This window comes from Hyposmocoma kahamanoa, unplaced genomic scaffold (assembly GCF_003589595.1).
Source record: "Hyposmocoma kahamanoa isolate Upper Pololo Valley unplaced genomic scaffold, ASM358959v1 116, whole genome shotgun sequence".
NCBI lineage: Eukaryota > Metazoa > Arthropoda > Insecta > Lepidoptera > Cosmopterigidae > Hyposmocoma > Hyposmocoma kahamanoa.
In genome coordinates, this window is record NW_020653391.1 from 5,031,063 (window position 1) to 5,052,395 (window position 21,333).

Here is a 21,333-nt window from a genome sequence, read left to right on the forward strand (position 1 = left end):
AAAATATTATTTATGCCAATCTATTTTATATGTTAGGGCCATTCTTTAGAGGATGGAAGGCCATTCTTCGTTACATTTCATCTTAGAGGATGGAAAAATGTGTCACTAACAAACTCAAGTAATCGAAGAAAATAAGTTTAAAAAAAATAAAGTCACGACTTAGTTCTTTAAGTATACGGTGATAATTAATATAATATTGTTTTATTGATAATTGTTCATATGTAACAATTTCAATAATTTCAGACAGTAATTTGCAACATTTACATTGCAACCTTTACAAAATTTTATTATTATTACTATCTTCAAAGATTTTAGTACTTCCCAAGCATACATCATTACCATCCACCTGTACCTCATTACCATTCTTGTGTATTTCACTACCTTCCACACTTAATTCATTACCTTCTTGTCATAATTCATTACCATCCATTCCTTCATTACCTTTCTATTTTTTGCAAGAATCAAGAACTTTATATACCTTTACGTGCCTTTGACACTAAAACTATAACTAAGACGAAAACGATCACGATTAAAAACTTTGTAAATATTTGCATTTTTTTTTCGTTCTGCCAAAATGAACGAATTTGCTCGAAACGGCGGAACGACACATAAATATTAAAAACGGAAGAGACTGAATTTAATATTTTTATTTTACACTTTTATCTGATTTATTATTATTATTCTTATTATTATTTGAGTTTGCTGCACTTACGTCAATTAAAATTGTATTTTGATCTAAAAAAAAAATATCCCAGATAACAATTAAGGGAAAAGCGTAGACGGAGAAAGGGAAAAGTTTATATATTTTGAGCGTACTGCAGTCCTAAGTATTGCCATTAAAACATGTATTTACGTTTATGGTAGTAATACAATAATTAACTATAGATTGAGTTTTCTTTTTTGATTTGTGATGTTGCCATGTTTTCAGAAAATCTACTACATGAGAGGTCTTGTGTTGTAGTAATTGGTAGTTTTTTGCGAAATGTCGTCACGTAACAGCGAAAAATGAGTTGATTCGCGATTTTCTTGAATGGTTTTGTGATTTTTATTTTTCTGTAATACCCAGGTAGTTTCCCAGTGCAAACCTTAAGAGGACAGAAAAAAACTACAGCTAACTGTTTAATAGTGGCTTAGACCTTTGTTTTTGTGTTTCATTGTGAAGAAAAGTGTAGTTTCCTATCGAGAAAGGGCATATCTCTACCACAATAATAATCAGCATTTTGTAAGTTATTTTATTGTTTTCTTTTAACTTAGATTATTAGCATAACATTACTTATTATTATGTTAACAACAGCTTAATAAAGTAGTGGTAATGTACGTGAAATGTTAATTACGCCAGACAAATTCATTTTAGATTGAGCGAACCTGTTGTGATCAAAATATTTCTATTAAATAGATAGAATAGTACCTAGGATAAAGTAATGCCTACGCCAAGGTAGCTGGGAACCGATATAGATTTTTTAATTATTAAATAAAATTGTAAATTCCAATTAGAAAAAGAAAAGGTTTATTTTAAATTATTAATACTGTAGGCGAATTTTACTCGTAAGTTTGGAGTTTAAGAGTTTGAACAGAGCCCAGTGACTTCGTACCTCTAAAATTGCAATTCAATACCTTTAAATGAATATAGTACACCCTACATTATTTGTATTGTAGTTATATGATTTTTTTTAATCCTATAGCTGGAATTGTATATGTTTCTAACAAATGATTATGGTAAAGTCTTAAACTACCCCATCAATTACATAGTCCTGGTGCAATGATGCTATGGCATGGCCAACTACAGGGTAAAAGACAACAGATAACTGTTCAGTCATTATCTATCTATTGGAGGTTCAGGTTTATGTGAAGAATCTTCTGCTTTTATAATCATAACAATAGATATGCAACTTATGTTTCTATCTCATTAAAAATGAAAAGTAGAATTTTTTACTAAACACATGGTTAGGTTTTCCATAACCATCTGCTGAATTTGTTCAAAATATTCAAGATTTTTACACAACATTTTTTTATAACTGCTTTAGTATTATATTTACATAGTGTTAAAAGTAAGGGAATAGTGTACTAAACATGCCTAATATAAACAAAAAGATAAAAAAAAATAACGGACTGTGCCCCAGGGCAGCATTACTGAAATTTTGGAATATTGCCCATATTTTATGGTATTGTAACTAGCAAACTTTTAGATGTTTAACCCGGTATTTACTCTACTAAAGATATGTAGTCATGGAATATAAGATCTTAAGTCTCCTAAGCCTGTGATAACACAATTTCTCAGCCGAATAAACAAATAGAATTCCTATTTGTATCTTTACTACATATGTCTTTCTTTCAAACATAATAAATCTGTTATAACAATGCACAATGTCAGTCTAAATATTTTGCTTGAACTAAGTGCGTTTAGTGCATTCTCAGTGCATGCAATTGTTTCTGTTATTACATTAATTTAAATTTCATTGTTTTCAATTTTACACGCATTTAATTGTACCTTTTACTTAAATCGCCTTTGATATTTTTATCAACAACAAATAACTAGTCTTGCAACTTGAAAATTCTACATCATTACTATAAAACTTATCATTATAATTATAATTTTATTTCATCTCTTCAATCAAGTTATAATCGTAAGGTTGGAGCTCTCTAACTAGTAAAATATACCTGTCTCAGAGGATTCTGCTCTTCCACAATTGGAAATTCAGGTACAATTTTTTTTTAATGCAACATGTGCACCTTGTGGTAAGCGACATGCCTGTTGCAGTGTCACTCAGAGTTTTATATCGCAATGATCTGAGGAGAACTGCCACTGCGCCCGTCACCTGGAGACATTAGTTGAAAAGTCCTATGTGCCTATGACTTCACTAACAGCATTACCTTTCAAAACTGTAATGCAGTAATGCTCACATTACTGTTACTGCTTGGAGGCTGAATTAGATTAGGTAAAAGGACTTCCCTGGACAAACTCTTTCACAAGGAGCTCTACTGCTACAAACATTTTAAAAGTTTTTGGCTATTGATCTGCCACTCATTATGTCAAGTACAATAGACTGGCACTCGTATTAGAAAGTTAGGGATCTTAAGTTATTGCTTGTATTTTGATTTAAAAAAAAAAACAGATTATGAAGGCATGTCACACTCATTAAAATAGAGGTGTTAAGATGATGTCATACAAGTAAGTTGTTATTAAACAACAATTGGTTAATGCAATCAGATATAGTCTTACCTTTGTTCTTTTTGTTTACACTTTTGAAAGGAAAATCTTTGGTGTTTGTTTACATAATTTGTTGATTGATGGAATCATACTATATTATAGGGATATTTTTTGTACCTTTTAAGGCAATAATAATAATAATAATAACTTAATGAAAATCATAAACCTGCATGACCATGGTCATATATCATTTTAATGTATGAGTGATGTATTGTCTCAAAGGTACAGTTAAGTCGGTAACGGCCAGCACGGCAGTCGGTCGGCTTTGTAGAGGACAAATTATTTACATGAACATTACTTACTGTTGATATTTTATATTGTACTAGCTGGTGCCCGTGACTTGTGTAGAATAAGTACTTCGAAGTAGCCTATTGTACAATACTAATTTTCATAGTTTTATTGGTTCTCCATACAAGCTTTTATCCCCCATTTCGCCCATTTTAAGACTTATTTTTGTGACAAAAAGTAGCAGTATGTACTCCAAAATCCCACCTATCTCTATCAAAATTCATCAAAATTGGTTTAGCGGTTTAGGTGTGAAAACGTAACAGACAGAGAGAGTTACTTTCGCATTTATAATATTAGTTTGGATAGTTTGGGTTAAAATGTACGTGTAAGGAATTTAATCCAGGAGCAGAGTGCCTGATAAATGTTGGTGAAATCACGAAGGGGCAGAGATACTTGAAAGATGACTGTCACAGAATAAAATGTGCCGAAATCTTTGAACAAATTTTTGAAGGCGTCATCAAATGGGCCATTTTAGAATAAAAGACACACACTTTTGTAAACTCTCTTATTTTTTTAATTATTATTGTTATTAATGTAATATAAAATACAATAAAATCATTGTTATTATAAGTATAAAATAAAAGGGCCTTTATCACTTATTTGTTACATGTATATCTAAGGTCGTTGTCGTTTTTTTTATAGTAAATGATAATGACGGCTTACTATTATATTGCACCGATACTAATATGCTAAATAAGGTTGTATACATGTACAACCTTCACCTAAGCCCATACTGTACATATCTTTATATACATTATGAATATTAATAATAAATGAACTAGACAACTGCATCAATTATACTATACCAACGGAATAAAAAAAAGGGCAGGGGTTATGTAGGATTGTGCCGAACCCTAAAGGGAGCAGCCTGACCGCACCAAAACCCCGGGGTGTTCCTCCTCTCCGCTGTAGGTGGAGGTTCGGGTACGCTAAACATTATTGCTTGTCCGCGCCTCAACCAGCGGCTGACCGCGCCCAGGGTAGCCCCTCCCCGAGAAGGGAGACACATTGGTCTCGCTCTAAATGCAAGGCACGTCGACCACCAGACGAGCCTTTCTCAGGCCCCTCCATTCCGGGCAATGAACTCCCCCGAGTCCGCTACCCAGAGGCCAAGGGGGCCAGGACAACATCTCCCCAACTGTGAAGTTCAGTGGATGCTCCCCCAGCCTCCAACCGGTCCGGTGTGGGAGCTCTAATCGCCCAAAATCGGTCGCGGAGGAAAGAACGAGTCAACATCGACACGTCTTCCTCGCGACTCTCCTCCCCGCGCGGACCCGCTCGGTCTGGACTAAGATGAGCCCTCGCGGAACGCCCTCCTCCTCAGCCCAGCCTAGTTCCATCGGTCGGCCCGTGGGATCCCTTTCCTTCATCCTGGGTTGAAATCGACCACGGTTACTGAGCCCCCCGCCACGACAAGGAACCCAGGGGAACCCATTCGGGGGGGAACCTAACCTAACCTTACATAGTTTAGACAATTTCGGCCCCCGTGAACCCCGTGAAAATCCGTTGGCGAGATCGTGATTATTCAAATAAGTTTTTTGTTTGCAAATTTATCAATTATAAAAACAAAATGATACTAAAATAATATCGATACTACCCACGTAAATTGTTGTACAAAATATCATTTTTTATAACTTAAATATAACCATTTTAATATTATATGTTATAGGTTCCATCAAAAGTTAGAAAAACACTGTAATGTTTTGTTTACTTTTAAACATGAAACCTATTAGCATACATAAAAAACGATATATTTAAGTTAAACAGTAAAAAAATTCTATTTTTAAACAACTTGCATAGGAGGTGTCGATATGTAATATTTTATCAATGTCAGACTAATGGGGTGCTGATTGAGACTCCAATATGAAATTGCCAACTAATTGCTTGAAAGCTAGGTTATAATAAAAATTTATTCAATATTGTAGGAGATACATGAGGTTAATCAACCGTGACCATTGGACCTTTAAAGGGCCCGAAACGTCGGTTTGTTTGAAAAAACAAATATACGCGATTTAAATCCTGAAAAATAGTTTCATTTCCTATACATGGGGTTAAGGCATCTGTTTTTAATTATTAACTATTCCGTTATTCCGACCCCAGCTTTCTGGTTCACTGGTAGAGAATGCCTAATGACTAAGTCCCCGATTAGTACAGTTTTGTGTGCAATAAAAATGAAAAAAAAAAATTTAGTAGCAGTAGAGCTTCTTGTGAAAGAGTTCGTCCAGGGAAGTACTGCCACCTTACCTATTTTTGCCGCCAAGCAGTAATGTCAGCATTACTGTGTTCCGATTTTGAACACAAAAAAGCTAAGGGTACTGCAGAAATTACAGGCATATGCATGGGACTTGTCAACTTATGTCTCAGGGTGACGGGCGCAGTGGCAGTGCATCTCAGATCTTTGCGATTTAAAGTTCTGAGTGGCACTGCAACTGTTGTGGACAGGCGTGTAGCTTACCATCAGGCGCATGACTTGTTCGTCCCGTCACTTGGGATTATATATATAAAAAAAATATATATAATTCCAGATTTATTTACAGGTTTGTTTCATAAATCCCCACTATGTTGCATAATACTATGTAATACAGAAATAAATCATCGTTCATGAAATAATAAATTTTTACTTTTATTACTAACAGAAACAGGTACAAGGCAATACGCGTATAACATAATTACAACGATGTTTACAGAATACTTTTCGACTATAAGGTCGTTGTAACAGCCTATAATGAACATAACCGTTGGAGTTTCTCTTTTTAAATCTCTCGTGAATATACGGAGGCCAAATAAAGTTATTTTATGGGCATAATTCATGAAAAATATTCATTTGAATCTCGCTTTTATTTATAATATTCTTAAGTTTATTGAATATCGTCGGGGATAGTCCAATTACCCGTGACTAGCATTTGATTATGAGTTTTCATTTCGGTAATTTGATGTCCAAATCACCCCTGACGATATCACGAAATTTTACTACTACGGCATACAACATTTTTTTTATGAAATCAGTCGCGTTATGCTGAAGGCGCTGATTAGAATCCAGCCGGATCGAAGGAATTTTTCTTAGTATTCTTACGAGTTACGTAGTCTGTTTTTGTTAAAAATAAAGTTTGTTGTGGAGTTTTTGCAACGAAACAAACGATTATACCATAGTTTCCCAAAGTAGTCCCTACCCTACTACTATTTGGTTATTCAAACTAAGGCCTACGTAAAGGTGTTTTGAGAATTTATATTTCGTTTCGGAAATATAAAATCGATCAACGGTCGATCTGACATCCACAGCGATGTCCTGTACAAGTAGTCTTGCACATAGATCTTTGTTCTACGGATGAGGCGATATATATGTATATATTTTTTTTCAATTATTTTTTGTGGTGGTGGGCGTTGAATTTGCTTGCTTAAGTGGCCTATGAGCCAAATAGTTTGGGAACCTATGGATTATACGCATAAGCTAGCAGATTTGTAATATTCTACACTTCAAACTGAGGGCGCGAAGAGAATCCTGGAAGCCTTATGAATACCGCCATTTCTCCACTAAACCTACCTCCGATTATTTCTTTATGTAGACTATATTATATTTTATTTAATATGATGCTACTAGACATAACAACAGACTACAAAGAATACCTTAAAATTGTCGTATGCAAGGTTATTTGTAAAATATTAAAATCCTCGCAGGACTATAGGATATTACTAACATCATACGCTACAATTTTTGTTCCATAACTTTTGCCAAAACATAATAAACTTATCAAAAATAAACTTCTAAGTTTTTGTTGTACCATCTGACATTTTTTAGATGTGCATTTGTTAGTAAGTTCAAACGTGCAAGCGGTCTTCCCCGAAGATCTCCCCGCTCTTGTGTTTTGCTTCGGACTATTTACACACTATTATGCACAGAATTGTCACCGTTTAAAGCGATCTATTTAAATATGTTTTAATTTTGTACGAAAGTAAAGTCTGATGAATTAATAAAAATTTTGAAAAAAAAAACCATTTCTCATTTACAACATCATGACAGTATGAAGAGCTAAACGAGACACTGCCCTGGATTTTTTATCATCCAAGTACGCAGAAGCTGTACAATAACCCTTAGTTTTCCCTTAGAGCAATCGCTATCAATTTCTTTATTATTGTTCTTACAACATTCTGCGATTTATTGTACGGGCTAAATTTATTGGTATAATCTAGTTAATTAGCAAGCACCATGTTTTTTTATAGAAACAAAGAAGTAATTGCGTATAAAGGATAAATGTATTTTTTAAATTGGTTTTCCTGGAAGCTGATAACCTTCGCTTTTGACCGTTGGCTATTTATTTGTGTTGTTAATCTATAAATTTGTTAATTCTACAGCTAATTGAAATTCCGATTCCTTTGAGAGTAATTAGAAAGAAACTCTATTGGTTCTTATTTCTATAATATGATATATCAAATCGAGAACTGAGGGGAAATGTTTGGATATTTGTTTTTTTAACCGACTTCAAAAAAAGGAAGAGTATCTCAATTCGACTGTTTGTGTTTTTTAATGTATGTTACGCGCTAACGGCATTTGTGAATTGATTTTGATGAGTCTTTTTTTGTTGAAAAGGGGTTACCTTGGGTGTGGTCCCATTTAAATTTGAAGAATTGAATATTCCACCTCTAAGAGTGGCAAACTAAGGGATGAATGACTTTTGAGGTCGATTTTTTTAGTACTCTGTACTGAATAATAATTTCAGTAATACCAAGTGACGGGACAAACAAGTTGTGCGCCTGGTGGTAAGCATCTTGGTACTTGGTGTAATGGGCTGGTGTCCGCAACTCGACGTTAAGGCGCCTGTTTTGCATGATGTGGTGAAGCATTTGTTACGTAATGAGGAATTTGCGAAGGTGTTAATTGAGGGGAAGGTAGAAGGGAAAAGAAAGAAAGGAATACCACTAATAGCGTATAGCGAACAAATAAAGAAGATCAAAGTGAACAACTAAAAAGAGGTCAAGGAGCTGGCTATGAACCGCGTGGAATGGAGGAGGCCACAGGGCCAGGCTCTTTAGAGGGTACCGAGCTTCTGGCGCTAATTGATTTTAGGTATTCTATGCGCTCCGTGTATGTGTGCTAGACATGAGCGCCGCGCCGGCGCGCCGCCGCCTTGTGTATGTGAAAATGGCGACGCCAGAAAATGACTTCTTTAAGATAAAACTTTTTTTTAAATAAAATGTAAGTTCGCATTTGACCTCCATTCCACCTGATGGAAAGTGACGATGAGGTCGACAATAGATGAATGCCTACTCACTTTTGACATGAAAAGGCCCAGGCTATAACGTGCAGGGAACAAGTCTGCAGGCAGGGAATTCCACTACATAGCCGTTCGCCATATAAATGTGGAAGCGTAACGCTTCGTGTGAATCTTTGGAATATCCACAACATAGGGGTGGAACCCAAGTCTACGCCTAGTCCCCCGGTGATGGAAAGGGGAAAGCGGAATTAAATCCTGTAAAATACCGATAAGCTGGCAACTTTACGGCGATGTTCAAGGCTCTGCAGTTCGCCTCCACTAATTCCGTGCCACCTATTCTTGGCACGGTTGTCAATTGAATCAAAGGTAGCCAGTTCGTATGTAACAGAGCCATCCTAAAGGTGACAATAGTACTACATGCACGACCGGACTTGTGCTTAGTACAGCTGAAGCAACTGTCCCTATCTACCGACCCAATTGTCCCTATCTACCGACCCAGAGATAGGAGAGACTATGGGCTTTCTCGGAGAGACTACGGGCTCGACGGCAAGACCAGGGTACAGCGGGCGTCCGGGCCAAGCCCTCCACCAGTGATACGCCTTTGCGGGCGTCTCTGGCGGACCCGGACTTGGGTATGGACTCGCTGGGGTTTGTGGTTAGCTGCAGAGACGGACATGTTTGTCTGCCCCGGTTTTGCATGTGTTCGGGGCGTCTGTCTCGTGAGTAGCTAGCGCGTCTTAGTGGCGGTCTAGTTGAGGGCCTGTATGCGAGGAGATCCGCGGGCCACGTGAGTTGCCCTTTAAGTTGGGAGCTATGTCCGGACATTGTCGAAGGACACTGCGACTGGCATCTCCGGCACTAGCCCGGAGAGCTAGTAGAGGATAAGCTAGATATCCTTCGGTCCCTCCAGCCGCTTATTTATTGGGAACTGGAGGGTCGTAGTTTTTCAGCGTCGGAAAGTGAGCGTACCTTACAGCTCCGCCACTAATGAGGAGATTTGGTTGGTAGTGGACTCAGAGTCGACGGCTTAGCGGTGGCAACTGCTAGTTGTGCAATGCGCAACGAAAAGTGAGCGCGCCTACAGTGCCGGTACCTATCTGAAAAATAGGGAGGGTACTGTACGTGCACCCGGGGCGGCTCATCCGAGGCACTAGCCTCTCGAAGAACCGGATGAAGTCAAGTGACAGAGGTCTGTGAGAACCAGGTACACTGGCAGATCTTGGGTCAGAACCTGAACTTGTAAGGTTCCTGTGCGCGCACAGGTTATAGTGTCCTTCTCGTATGCCGTGTGCCCTAAGGGTAGGTAGGGAGGGTCACTATAATCGAAACTAACGTAGAAAGATATGGTGCTTGTCCCGGTGTTAAGTAACGCCTCACCCTGGAAAGGATCCCAAACTTCCTTGCTGTACGTTTGGCCATGGATTCAATGTATCTGCCGAAGTACAAATTGGACGACCGGTCCAATTCAAGTAGCTGGAGACAGTCGGCTATCGGTATGGATAGGTATATCACGAAAAGTCGGACTCAGCTCAAAGGGACTCCGTTTTGTGGAGAATAAATACGCCTGCGTTTTGGTAACGTTAAATTTGGCATCGACCCAATCGGAGACTGCTTTGAATGTCAAATCTAAACGGGTAACTATGGACTCTTGACAAGACTAGAATTTCCTCTCCACTGACCCTTGCATTGGTCAAGTACCTATCTACAACTGTGTTATCATCAGCATACGCAAAGGTACCTGGAATTAACATATCATTGATATGCAGCAGAAAGAGAGTTGCAGACAGTACGGAACCCTGAGGAATCTATCGCCATATGTTCGGAAGAGTAGCCTTCTAAGACCACTCGAATCGAACATTCGCTCAAGAAATCCGAGATCCAATTGCAAAGGTCAGTCAGAAGCATAAGGCAAAGGGGGAAGCTTACTTAAAAGGTTTGCGTGCCAGACCCTGTCAAAGGCTTTAGAAATATCCAAAGACACTGCAAGTGCTTCACCTTGCTTTTCTATAGCCTCGCTCCATATGTGACAGGCATACACAAGAAGATTCCCAGTTGATTGGCCCTCGTCGGAATTCGTACTGGCGATCACTGAGGAGGTCGTTGTCTTCAAGGTACGGCAAGAGACGGTTGTTGATTACAGGTTCCATAGTCTTGCAGAGTATGGAAGTGCTGAGATAGGTCTATAGTTGACAGAGTCAACTCTGCTTCCCTTTTTCGGCGCAGGTTGTACGTTTGCAAGCTTCCACGACCTGCGAACTACACCAGTCTCAAGTGAGAGGCGGTTCAGGCGTAGGCGTGTTAGAACAGGAGACAACTCAGGCTCATAGTTACGTAGGACTAGTGCTGGAAATCCAATTGGCCCGCTAGCTTTATTCACGTGCAGAGTTCTAAGTACCTCTTTTTGGCGTATGTGAACTGGCGCTATGGCACTATGGTGCAGCCTGCCTGAGGTAAGATTAGATCATCTGCATGATAGACCAGCGTGCCGTCCGGCCTCAGCAGATGTGACATAGATAGGCGACAAAAGTTAGTTAGCGATTTTATATTTAAAGATGTTTTGTTTAAAAAATTAATTTGTCGATTTCTGGCGTCGCCATTTTCACTACGCGTGCGCGTGCGTACGATCGGAGCACCTGATCGAATTTATAAAAAATTGATTACTGTAGAAAATACATTATTTTATTTTTTCCCTTCAAAAACTATTTGTATAACGGTTTTTGTAAAAACAAACACCGATATAAAAATTCGTTTTAGGGTCGCGCCCGCGCCGCCGAAACGCCGCCACCGCCGAAACTTTTTTGTCGGCGCGCCGCCGCCGGTTGGTCTATTATCGGCGCTCATGTCTAATGTGTGCGTGTGGCATACGTTTTTAAAGCCGTGAGTAAGCCCAAGCGAAACAAACCTTCACATTTGACGGCCGAAGCAGGGCTAAAGTCGGCAGGGGGGACGCGTAGCGGCTCTGGATAGTATGGGCGGAACGCGTGCGAATTTAGGTATTTCCTTCGTATTATTAAAACAAATATACACTTTGAAAATGTACGGAGTGTACGTTATACAAAAGATGTATACCTTCCGTGAAGTATTTACGCTGTACTAAGGTTTTATATTGTTTTTTTGAGATACCTGTGGATTTTTTTTCTATCGAGGAAACTACAAGTAATTGTGTTTCTAATGATAGAGTGAAGCCTTTAATATCTTATACATTAATTTCACAACTAAAGCTTTAGTAATAACGATACAGCAAGGGAACAAACGAACGCAATTATTTCGCAATTACATATCGCTGCCTCGGCACAGTCTTAAATAGAATGATGATATTAAATCTATACAACATTCAGTGCAAGACCCTACTGCATGCGCAGACAAAACACTAGATGCCAAGTGTACAAACCAGTAAGTAACTGGTGATACATTCAAGTGTAAAAACAAACGAGTGCTTTGAGTGCACGCGAACTCGCCGCCGCCGCCTCGTGACTCAACGAGAGATTGAAAACCGGGGATGTATTTAGGCGATTGTTTCATGTTTCATTATGATGCAAGAAATGTAGACAATAAATGACGCACACGAACTGCTCACATGTTCTTGATGATAGTTTATTAATTAACAAAAATAACAAACACTTTACGTCTTATTACCAGCAATGTGACGCAGCTTACAATTCTGACCAAATTTTTTTTAATTCTTAGGTGTAGAAATATGCATTGATAATTGTCATCAGTCAATGGAGTCGCAAAATGATTGTATAAAGTAATTTATTCTTTCACCACGATTACAAAAATAGAAATATTTGCTATTGCCTTAATACAACATTAGGTTTTTACGATTGCTACACATTGGACATGAATCTATTTCGAACCTAAACGTGTATATTTGTTTCTTCAAACAAACCTATGTTCCGGGGTATTTACAAGTACCATGTTCACGTAATGAGCACGAAACATTGGTTTGTATGAAAATGCCATATGTGCGATTTATAGGCGGTTACATCAATGCAAAAGACATATTTATGAGGGACTCAGATTTAGTAGAGGCGAAGCTGTAGAGCCTTGAACACTGTCGTAAAGTTGCCTGATTACCGGTATTCTACACGATATGAGAATGTGCGGTGCCGCTTTCCCTTTTCCATAATCGGGGGACTAGATGTGGGCTGCGGTTCCACATTTATATGGCGAGCGGCTAGGGAATGGAATTCCCTGCCGGCGGACTTGTTCCCCGAACGCTACAACTTGGACCTTTTCAAGGAGAGTAAATAGGCATTATTTATGTGTGCATGCTATATCGTCGACCTCATCGTCACTTTCGACAGACGGATGTCAAATGAGTGCGCATTTGATATCCAACTCACCTGTTTTTATATTTAAAAAAAATCGACAGACATCGGAAAAATAGCTTCATTTCCAATTCGAAAATTTGTCATTTACATAAAGACTTAAAGGAAATTAAAATTCTGAACCGGAGTAATTTTTTTCCATCAAAATGTAAGTTATGTTCATTCGTGCTAAGTTGTAACTGTCAGCCGAGTTCGCGAGCATCGAAGCACAATCCGTAGATTAGATTGTAAGCCTTCCGATATGATATCTTATCAATATTGAATTTTATGATAAAATTGGACAATATGCAAAGTATAGACGAACTTTACTATAACGTACCAAAATCGTAGTTATTACTCATGCACCGAATGATGTTACTTCGGGAATTGTTTTGGTTAATTTTTGCGGGATTGCTTTTGAACGTATATTCAATAAATAGGTAATCATAATAATGTGAAGTCCGTTTTTTTATAAATACCAAGTGACGAGACGAAAAAGTTGTGTCCAGGTCAGCGACACGCCTGTCCATGATAGTTGTAGTGCCACTCAGAGATCGTAAAGACGCCTCTGCACCCGTCACCTTGAGATATAAGTTGACAAAACCCATGTGCCTGTAATTTTACCAGCACCCTTACCCTTCCAAACATGTTCACTTGACTGCTTGGCGGCAGAAATAGGTAAGTTGGCAGTATTTCCCTGGACGAACTCTTTCACAAGGAGCTCTACTGCTACTGAAACCTAAAACCTGTATTGCAGTAGTCGGTGTCTTTCAACATATGACTACGATAAGTCTATTATTTCGATATTTCGGTGAAGACAAGGCGTAAAAGTCAAATTACAAAAGTTTACGTGATAAATGTAAAAAAAAAACATAAACGTTTGCGTTCGTATACTTTTTATTTTTACGTAATAATTACACTTTTTTTAGCGAAATATAATTTTTTGACGAAACATATTGAAAGAGCTTGAAAATTTACCATCGTATTGATGGAAACACTATAAAGTACACGCCGATTGTTGCCTAAGGTTCGCCAGATGTACAAGATAGGAACGACATGTCGCAGTTAAGCGAGGAGCATTCTTTCGTGCACCCCAAACCCATAAAAGGCAAATTTTTCATTAAATTGCCTTTTACAAACTTTCTTTCTTGAAATATCGATTTGCAAAGCAAACTAATTATACAATAGTAGCAGTAGAGTGAAAGAGTCCGTCCAGGGAACCCATCGAGTATATAACCAGAAATAGAGACGAAACGTCATTTAATTTGTTTGAAAACTATTCTGCCATATGATTACTGTGACAACTGCGCTCCGATCGGCTAGCCCGAGTTCGAAACAATTGACGTTCGAAACAATTGACGGGTGTCAATTGTTTAACTTCAAATCGACCAGTTAACTTGAGCTTTGGTATAATGGACGTAATGGACGTAAATTACATATTTAATATTTAATTACCGATAAAATGTGATTCCGTTTGTTTTGTAATTAGATGTTTTGCTGTTTTTCCCACACCACCGAATAGAACAGCACGGCATTGTTAGAGATATTATCTTTATTACAATAAATACAGAATATTTTTTGGAATATACGGAGACGTACACACAGGTCAGTAGTTGTTCTGTCTATATTTCAGTGCAAACGGGAGTTGATATTTATAAGAGCTGTATCGCTAATGTGTTACCAGGAATACATGGCCCTTATTTCGTCTCCATTTCTGGTTATATACTCGATGAGGGAACCTTACCTATTTTAGTCGCCGAGCTGAGGGTTACAGCGTTTCGGTTTTGAAGGGCAAGTTGCTGTGAAATTACAGGCACGTGCGACTTTTGCACTCATGTCTCAGTGTGACGGGCGCAGTGACAGTGCGTCTCAGATCTTTGCGATTTAAAGCTCTGAGAGGCACTGCTACTGCTATGAACAGGCGCACGACTTGTTCGTCCAGTCACTTGGTATCACAATCACAAAAAAATACAATTATAAGAAATGAAACCTTTTTTTAAATGTAATTTGTTTTTTCAAACAAACCAATGTTTCGGGACTTTCGCGCCCTTTTCAGGTTCCATTGTCACGGCTGACTGCCTACTGACTGACCAAAAATGAATATACGCGATCGATCGATCGATAGATCTGAAAAAATAGTTTCATTTTCTATGTGTAACAATCGCGAAAACCTAACATCTCGATAAATAATTATATAGTACGTTAAGACTCTCGTGGCACCGTTTACTTGTTCTTTCAAACGATATTCAAAACTCGCACTTATAACATTTTATAACTTATAACAAGTTCGTCCCTGTGTTATTTCTTATTCGAGTTGTAACGGGTCGGGGTTAGGAGCGGAAAGTGCAATGGTTTTTGCCACTTTTGGACTTTACTTTATAGGTAACCTTGTTTGTGTAATGCAATATTATCTTTTTTTGTTGCTGATACCGCGTCTACGTATATCACTTGTTATGACAATATTTTAGGTATTTTGTTATAATTATACAGCGTTTATTTAACCAGGATTTTCATCATACTTACTCGAAAAAGGTGCCATGACATGCAGACAAAGTCCACCGTTTTATCCTAAATTATGCCCTCGGGCTTTTTTCATTACATTATCTCCCTAAGGGTTTTTTTCGTCAAGATTAAAAATTATATTTTATGCTCGAAAAGTCTGAGCGTATATTTCGCTTATGACTGGAAGCATACCAAAAAAACTAAACATTTGCAATTGAACTATATTTTACTAAATTTATTTTGTGTTTTCTAATTCTGCAGTATTTTTAGAATTTGGAAATGATTTAATTTATATCTTCCATGTGTCTGTGCCTTTTATAACATTTTAGTTCGAGTTGTATTTATCTATGGAAGAATAGCTGGAAATCTGTTTAAAAAAAAAACAATAAAACCCATAATACGTAAATGTTATGTTGAGAAGCGATAAATATTAATACTAGAAATAAATTATCAGTATATCGTCATAATGTACATCCAATGTACATCATCATAATTATTTCAGCCTGTTTGCACCCAATGCTGACCTCCTCTCTATTGCGCCATTCTTTCCGGTCCCTTGCAAGTCGTGTCCAGTGGTTTCCAATGTATGATGTACATTGGCGGTAAAAAATTACAAACCTCGAGTCATTAAAGCATTAACAGACTCTCGTTAATAATGTCTTATTTGCCGCCCTTTATACACAATATACTATTCTTGCAGTGGAGATACATGGTAAGATGTATGACATGACGAAGAAACCAGCATTAAACGCAATAAAAGCGATTCGTCGCGTTGGATGCAAGCGCAGCGCAAAGTCCGCGACAAGTCCCGGTGGGTGCGACTCTTACAAAAAGACTCAGAGGTGTTCTCGGAACCTGTCCCGAAAGATGGGCGGGAGTTAGAGATGCTTCCTTAGTAATGAGGATAACCGTAGAAATGCAATCGTTGAATAGATAAATTATAACTATAGACAAGTCGAAGAATAGACAGGGAAAATCTTAACACCGCGATTCAGAAATTGCAATTGAAATCTGTGCCTATGCCATCTAGCGGTAAACGATGCGTGCGGAACTATTGTTACAAATGTTGCTTAAAGTTATTGTGTTACATAAATCAATAAAAAGACGTAGATCTTATAGATTTTGTTTCGCTGATTTCAGATTTGTTAATAACTCAATTTCGCTAAAAATATCGATTACGTTAGTTTTGATAAGCGTTGTTCTGGTGCCCAGCAAATCGAGTGTTAATGGTAGTGTGTATCCTGATTTTGCCAGTTAAAACTATATGGTCTTGTATGTAATGCATACAGGGCTACCAGTTCTTAAAACCTAATAGCCGGTTAAACCAGTCAGTTTAGCCGGACATTTGGGTAAAAAAGTCGGACGCTTTACGTTTTTAAGGATTTTGTGTCGTAGTTTTAATTCGACATTTTTTAATGTAAAACCTAGCTTCTTTGGTAATAATATATCAAAAATTCTTCTAAATTTTAATTTTATTTATTTATGTATTTCTTCACAGATATGCAATTTATACTTATTCTAAAGACCTTGCCAATCCGGGCATCAGGTTGTTGGCGAGACAACGCTCTTTTCAATTAACTATATGTATATCTATTATAGTTAATTCTTCATTAATTAAGATACATTAAATACTAGCTAATTTTCTAAAGTAAAACTACCTTTGCTAAATAATACCTACTATCTCTAATCATAATACTTCGCTATAACATTTCATCACTTAGCAATCAATTTTAATTATAATTAAATAACGAAAAATTAAACAAATCATTCTTCTTTATTATTAATCGTCTATTATTGCAATGGCTATCCATTGAAATCAAAATTAAACAAAACAAAACTTAGTTAAATTTACAAACCACCTAATTTGACAAGACATTCAAAAAGCCTAACTAAGTTCGGCTTTACCGGCCTGGCGACGCTAAATGCTTAGCATGTCGTTTATAAGTGTATATGCTTGGTTAATTTTTATTGATGAAGGGATACTTATACGGTTTTTAGAAGTTCAAGATCAAAATTACAAGGTGTATATGGTCAAGAGGACGTCAATCTCGACATTGAAGATTTAAATTCAGATTTGTGCGATAAGAACAGTCCAAAATGCCAAGATTGTGTCACCACCTGTGGCCGTAGCATGGCAGAATATATGCGATAAACTTCCCCATAAGAATATTTAATTCAGTTGATAATCTAAGTTTGCTTATTTGGTGATAAACTATTGTTATACATTTTGAAGAACAAGGACAACGATATATAATTGCGTATATAGCTATCTTTGTCGTTTAATCATCGCCGCGAAAACGATGACACAAAAAATGACACAGCTGCATTTGCTTATTTAGGAATGAACTATTGTTATACATTTTAAGAACAAGCACAACGATAATAAATCTTTCTATCTTTGCTGTTTAATCATCGCCGCGAAAACAATGAAATAAAAATTGTCTTTTCAATTAGTTTGCCGCGCTCAATTTTTACGTTGATAAAATTACTGTGCAAATGTTTTAAAATCAGCTGTGACCTTGCAGCCATGTTGGCAACGTGTTAATGTCTTGCAGTCATTGGCGCGCTCGCAATGACATAACAATGTGACGTCACGGTGCTCGGCATGTTCGCTATTGTGATAAAATTTAAAACGCAGGTTTATCACTCGAATTTGACAGCAAAAATGTGGATTAATAAGCTTTATCGAGGCGGCATACCACGCGGGCTGTTGTATCTAGATACTTGGGAATGTACTCAAGGTGAACAAATCTTATGCCTAACAATCAATCCACGCAAGCATTACTTGTTCTCAAACTATACCATTCCCTATCTCGTCTTTGAGTGATTACCAGAGTTAAATCTTCAGGGCACTAGACCCTGAATGTTTAAAACGTTAGCAGTGGATTTTAGTTGATTATCCCATATGGATGTGGACCGTGTTATGTTCCGAAGATGATTTTGTTTATTAAATGAAATAAAAGCATTTTTTATGAAAAAAATGAAGATTGTACAGAGTAATTATTGTTCTAAATCCATACTTCCAACAACTTATTGTTATAAAAATACCATTTTTTGGTTTTTAATTTAAATATAATCCTATTTTCATGTATATTAAAGGTTCCATGTCTGAAAATATACATTAACACTATGTGATTTCTTTACTGTTAAATAATATACATTAATAAAGGATATTATAAAACTTAAAAAGCAAAAAAATACATCGAAATATTCATTCACAATGTAATATTTTACTCATATTTTTTACAATTCTTATTTTAAATGTATGTCACCCGGTAGTTTATTATTATATATATATACATTTTCATGCACGAATGGTAGCAACTTTTTAAATACACAGTAATTTTAGGCACATTCTCTACCACAAGTGTATTTGGGTTTTATGAACGTACGTAGGTGGCTTTTTTGAATAGATGTGAATGCTGTTTGACAAACTTCTACTTTCTTTATATCAATAACAAAACAAAACACGATCGCGACCAAGTAGTCACGTGACTCTGTAGTTGCTGGTAAGAATCGATTTACAATCATGTGGGGCCGTGATTTATAATCTGTGACGTCACGAGTTAACCTTGACGGACTTGGAGAAAAATAACGTCTTTTAAAGGGTAAGAATAAAATCTCCGAAAAATAAATAACATTATTAAAAAACAATAGGATCCGAAAAGTTTGTGGAGTTACATCTAGTAGTTTTATTGAAATCTCAAATCGTGTAACGGAAAGTGGGTAAAATACAAAAAACCGGATCATCCCCTAATTTGACACCCTATAGAGGTAAAATATTTTTTTTTAAATTTGAATGGGACCACTACTGAGGTACCACCTTTTTACCACCACAATGAAAATACAGATGAAATGAGAATTTCCTCATTGTTTTGATGTCGCTTAAAATGTGCTTATTCAAATTTAGAATATTACCGCGTTATTAATTACTAAGCTGCCGGAAACTTTTGTGCAAACAAAAATGCAATCGAATGAAATACTGAGTTCCGAAAAATGTTGCTGACGTGCTCTACCAATTTGATTTATATATTTTACCGAAAATTATTGTTAACCCTTTTTCCCGTGAATCACCAATTACAAATTTAAAAACAACCTTAGGGCCTATGCACACGGCGCATTTTATACGCGCCGACGACACGCGTTTATGGTATCGTAGAGGCTCAAAAAGCAGATATATTTATAAGACCGTTATTTAATAGTAAATACCTAGACCATTTGATCTTTGATTTCGATTAAACGTTCATGTGGCCAGTGGTTTTTTAGTGTTCTTCTACATATGAAGTACCTATATAATAATAATAAAACAAACTCATCTATTGGATCTATGACTCTGCAACATAGGACTGTCGGGGACATAGCTCTTGCTAATAACAGTTAATCTCAGTATTACACACACAGAACAATAAATACGGTAGAAGTGGTTAGTTAGCGTCTGACGGCGTGCTAACTATAGGTCTCGAAAGACGTATTCGAGCTCAGTCCATTTTCGAGTTGTATGGTATGGTTGTGTCAGTCTTTCGTGCAAATTCTCTAACATTCTAGAAAAATGCCTTATTGTGCTGTTTTGGAGTGCAAAAATGACAGTCGCACCAAAAATATTACCCGTGGTGGTATTTCACATCATCGGAAAGTCTTATTTCAATAAATTTTCAATTTTCTGTTTATTGAAATATTTTTTTTGTTACAAGAGACGAAAATAAAGCTTATACCCCTACAATATGGTCGCTTCTTTTTTGGAGAACTAAATTAATAACTCCAATTCGTCGTTGTTCAGCAATAAACCGCTAGATGACAGCACAATGATTGAAATTTCAATATAATATCAAAACGAAAAACTTGCAATAATAGGTATTGATGGTATTGAATTTTCAACGATATGCCAACAGGGTAAAGTTTAAATTATATTAACAATCCAGAATTTGTTATTTCCTTTTAAATTTGAAACTACGACCAATCAATTGGTATTGGTAATATTCACTTTTACAAAGCAACACGTTTGTTATTTGTCTCTTCAATTTTATTGATACTTTTTGTGCTTAAAGTTACTTGAGTGAGTTCAAAGTTATACCAAAAGAAACTTAATCCAGTGAACTTTATGGTGATGTTATTTATTCTACGTACTTTATTTTGGTTTAAATGTGATTAACAAAAACATTTAAAAAAAATTCCATTTGACTTTTGTAATCGTTGTTTGGTGAGAACAAAGGGAATCGGCAAACAAAAGAAATTGACTGACTTTATGCCTACAGCGAACTTGCCATGCACAACTGAATCATTTCGCCGCTCCATAGTGAGATCGTTTTGGTCTTGCGGTTGATTTTTACTTAAAGAATTTCAAGTTCAAATCTCACGATTCAGACTTTTTTTTATTTGCATTTATATTATTGTTTCTTTTTTTTGTTTTGTTGTTTGTCTTTTTTTTTACATAATTGACTAATTCTTGTGCAAACTAGTGCGCGTATTAGTGAATCGTAAACGCCTACACATCTGTGTATAACAATTTCTGCTGTTAAAATTTGGAAAGCAAGTGCCTATTTTTTTTAAACTGGCAATTATTATTTTTTAATTGCGAAACGATCTCAAGCACAAGTTCATTTTAAAATGGCTGAGAAAAACATTACCTTGGGATGCTGTACCCAATTGTCTGATAATGATGAATATATACATTGCAGTTTTTGTAACAAAGCTTACCATCATGCATGTCTACCAAATATTGCTTTATTGGATGGTTCGGAATGGGTTTGTCCGGATTGTGTACCTAAATAATCTAGGAATGATGGCACTCCTGTTGGGTCAATGCAAAAAAGAAATG

The 21,333-nt window shown here is 36.7% G+C and overlaps 1 protein-coding gene across 1 annotated transcript in view; it reads left to right on the forward strand.

Annotated features, from left to right (window-relative positions):
- The first annotated feature begins 11,129 nt into the window (after positions 1-11,129).
- The window catches only part of LOC113239757, a 122,231-nt gene continuing 112,027 nt past the window's right edge, over positions 11,130-21,333 (forward strand). Inside the window, exon 1 of the mRNA XM_026476859.1 lies at positions 11,130-11,156. Coding sequence (XP_026332644.1) covers positions 11,130-11,156 — 27 coding nt within the window. The remainder of the gene's footprint in view (positions 11,157-21,333) is intronic.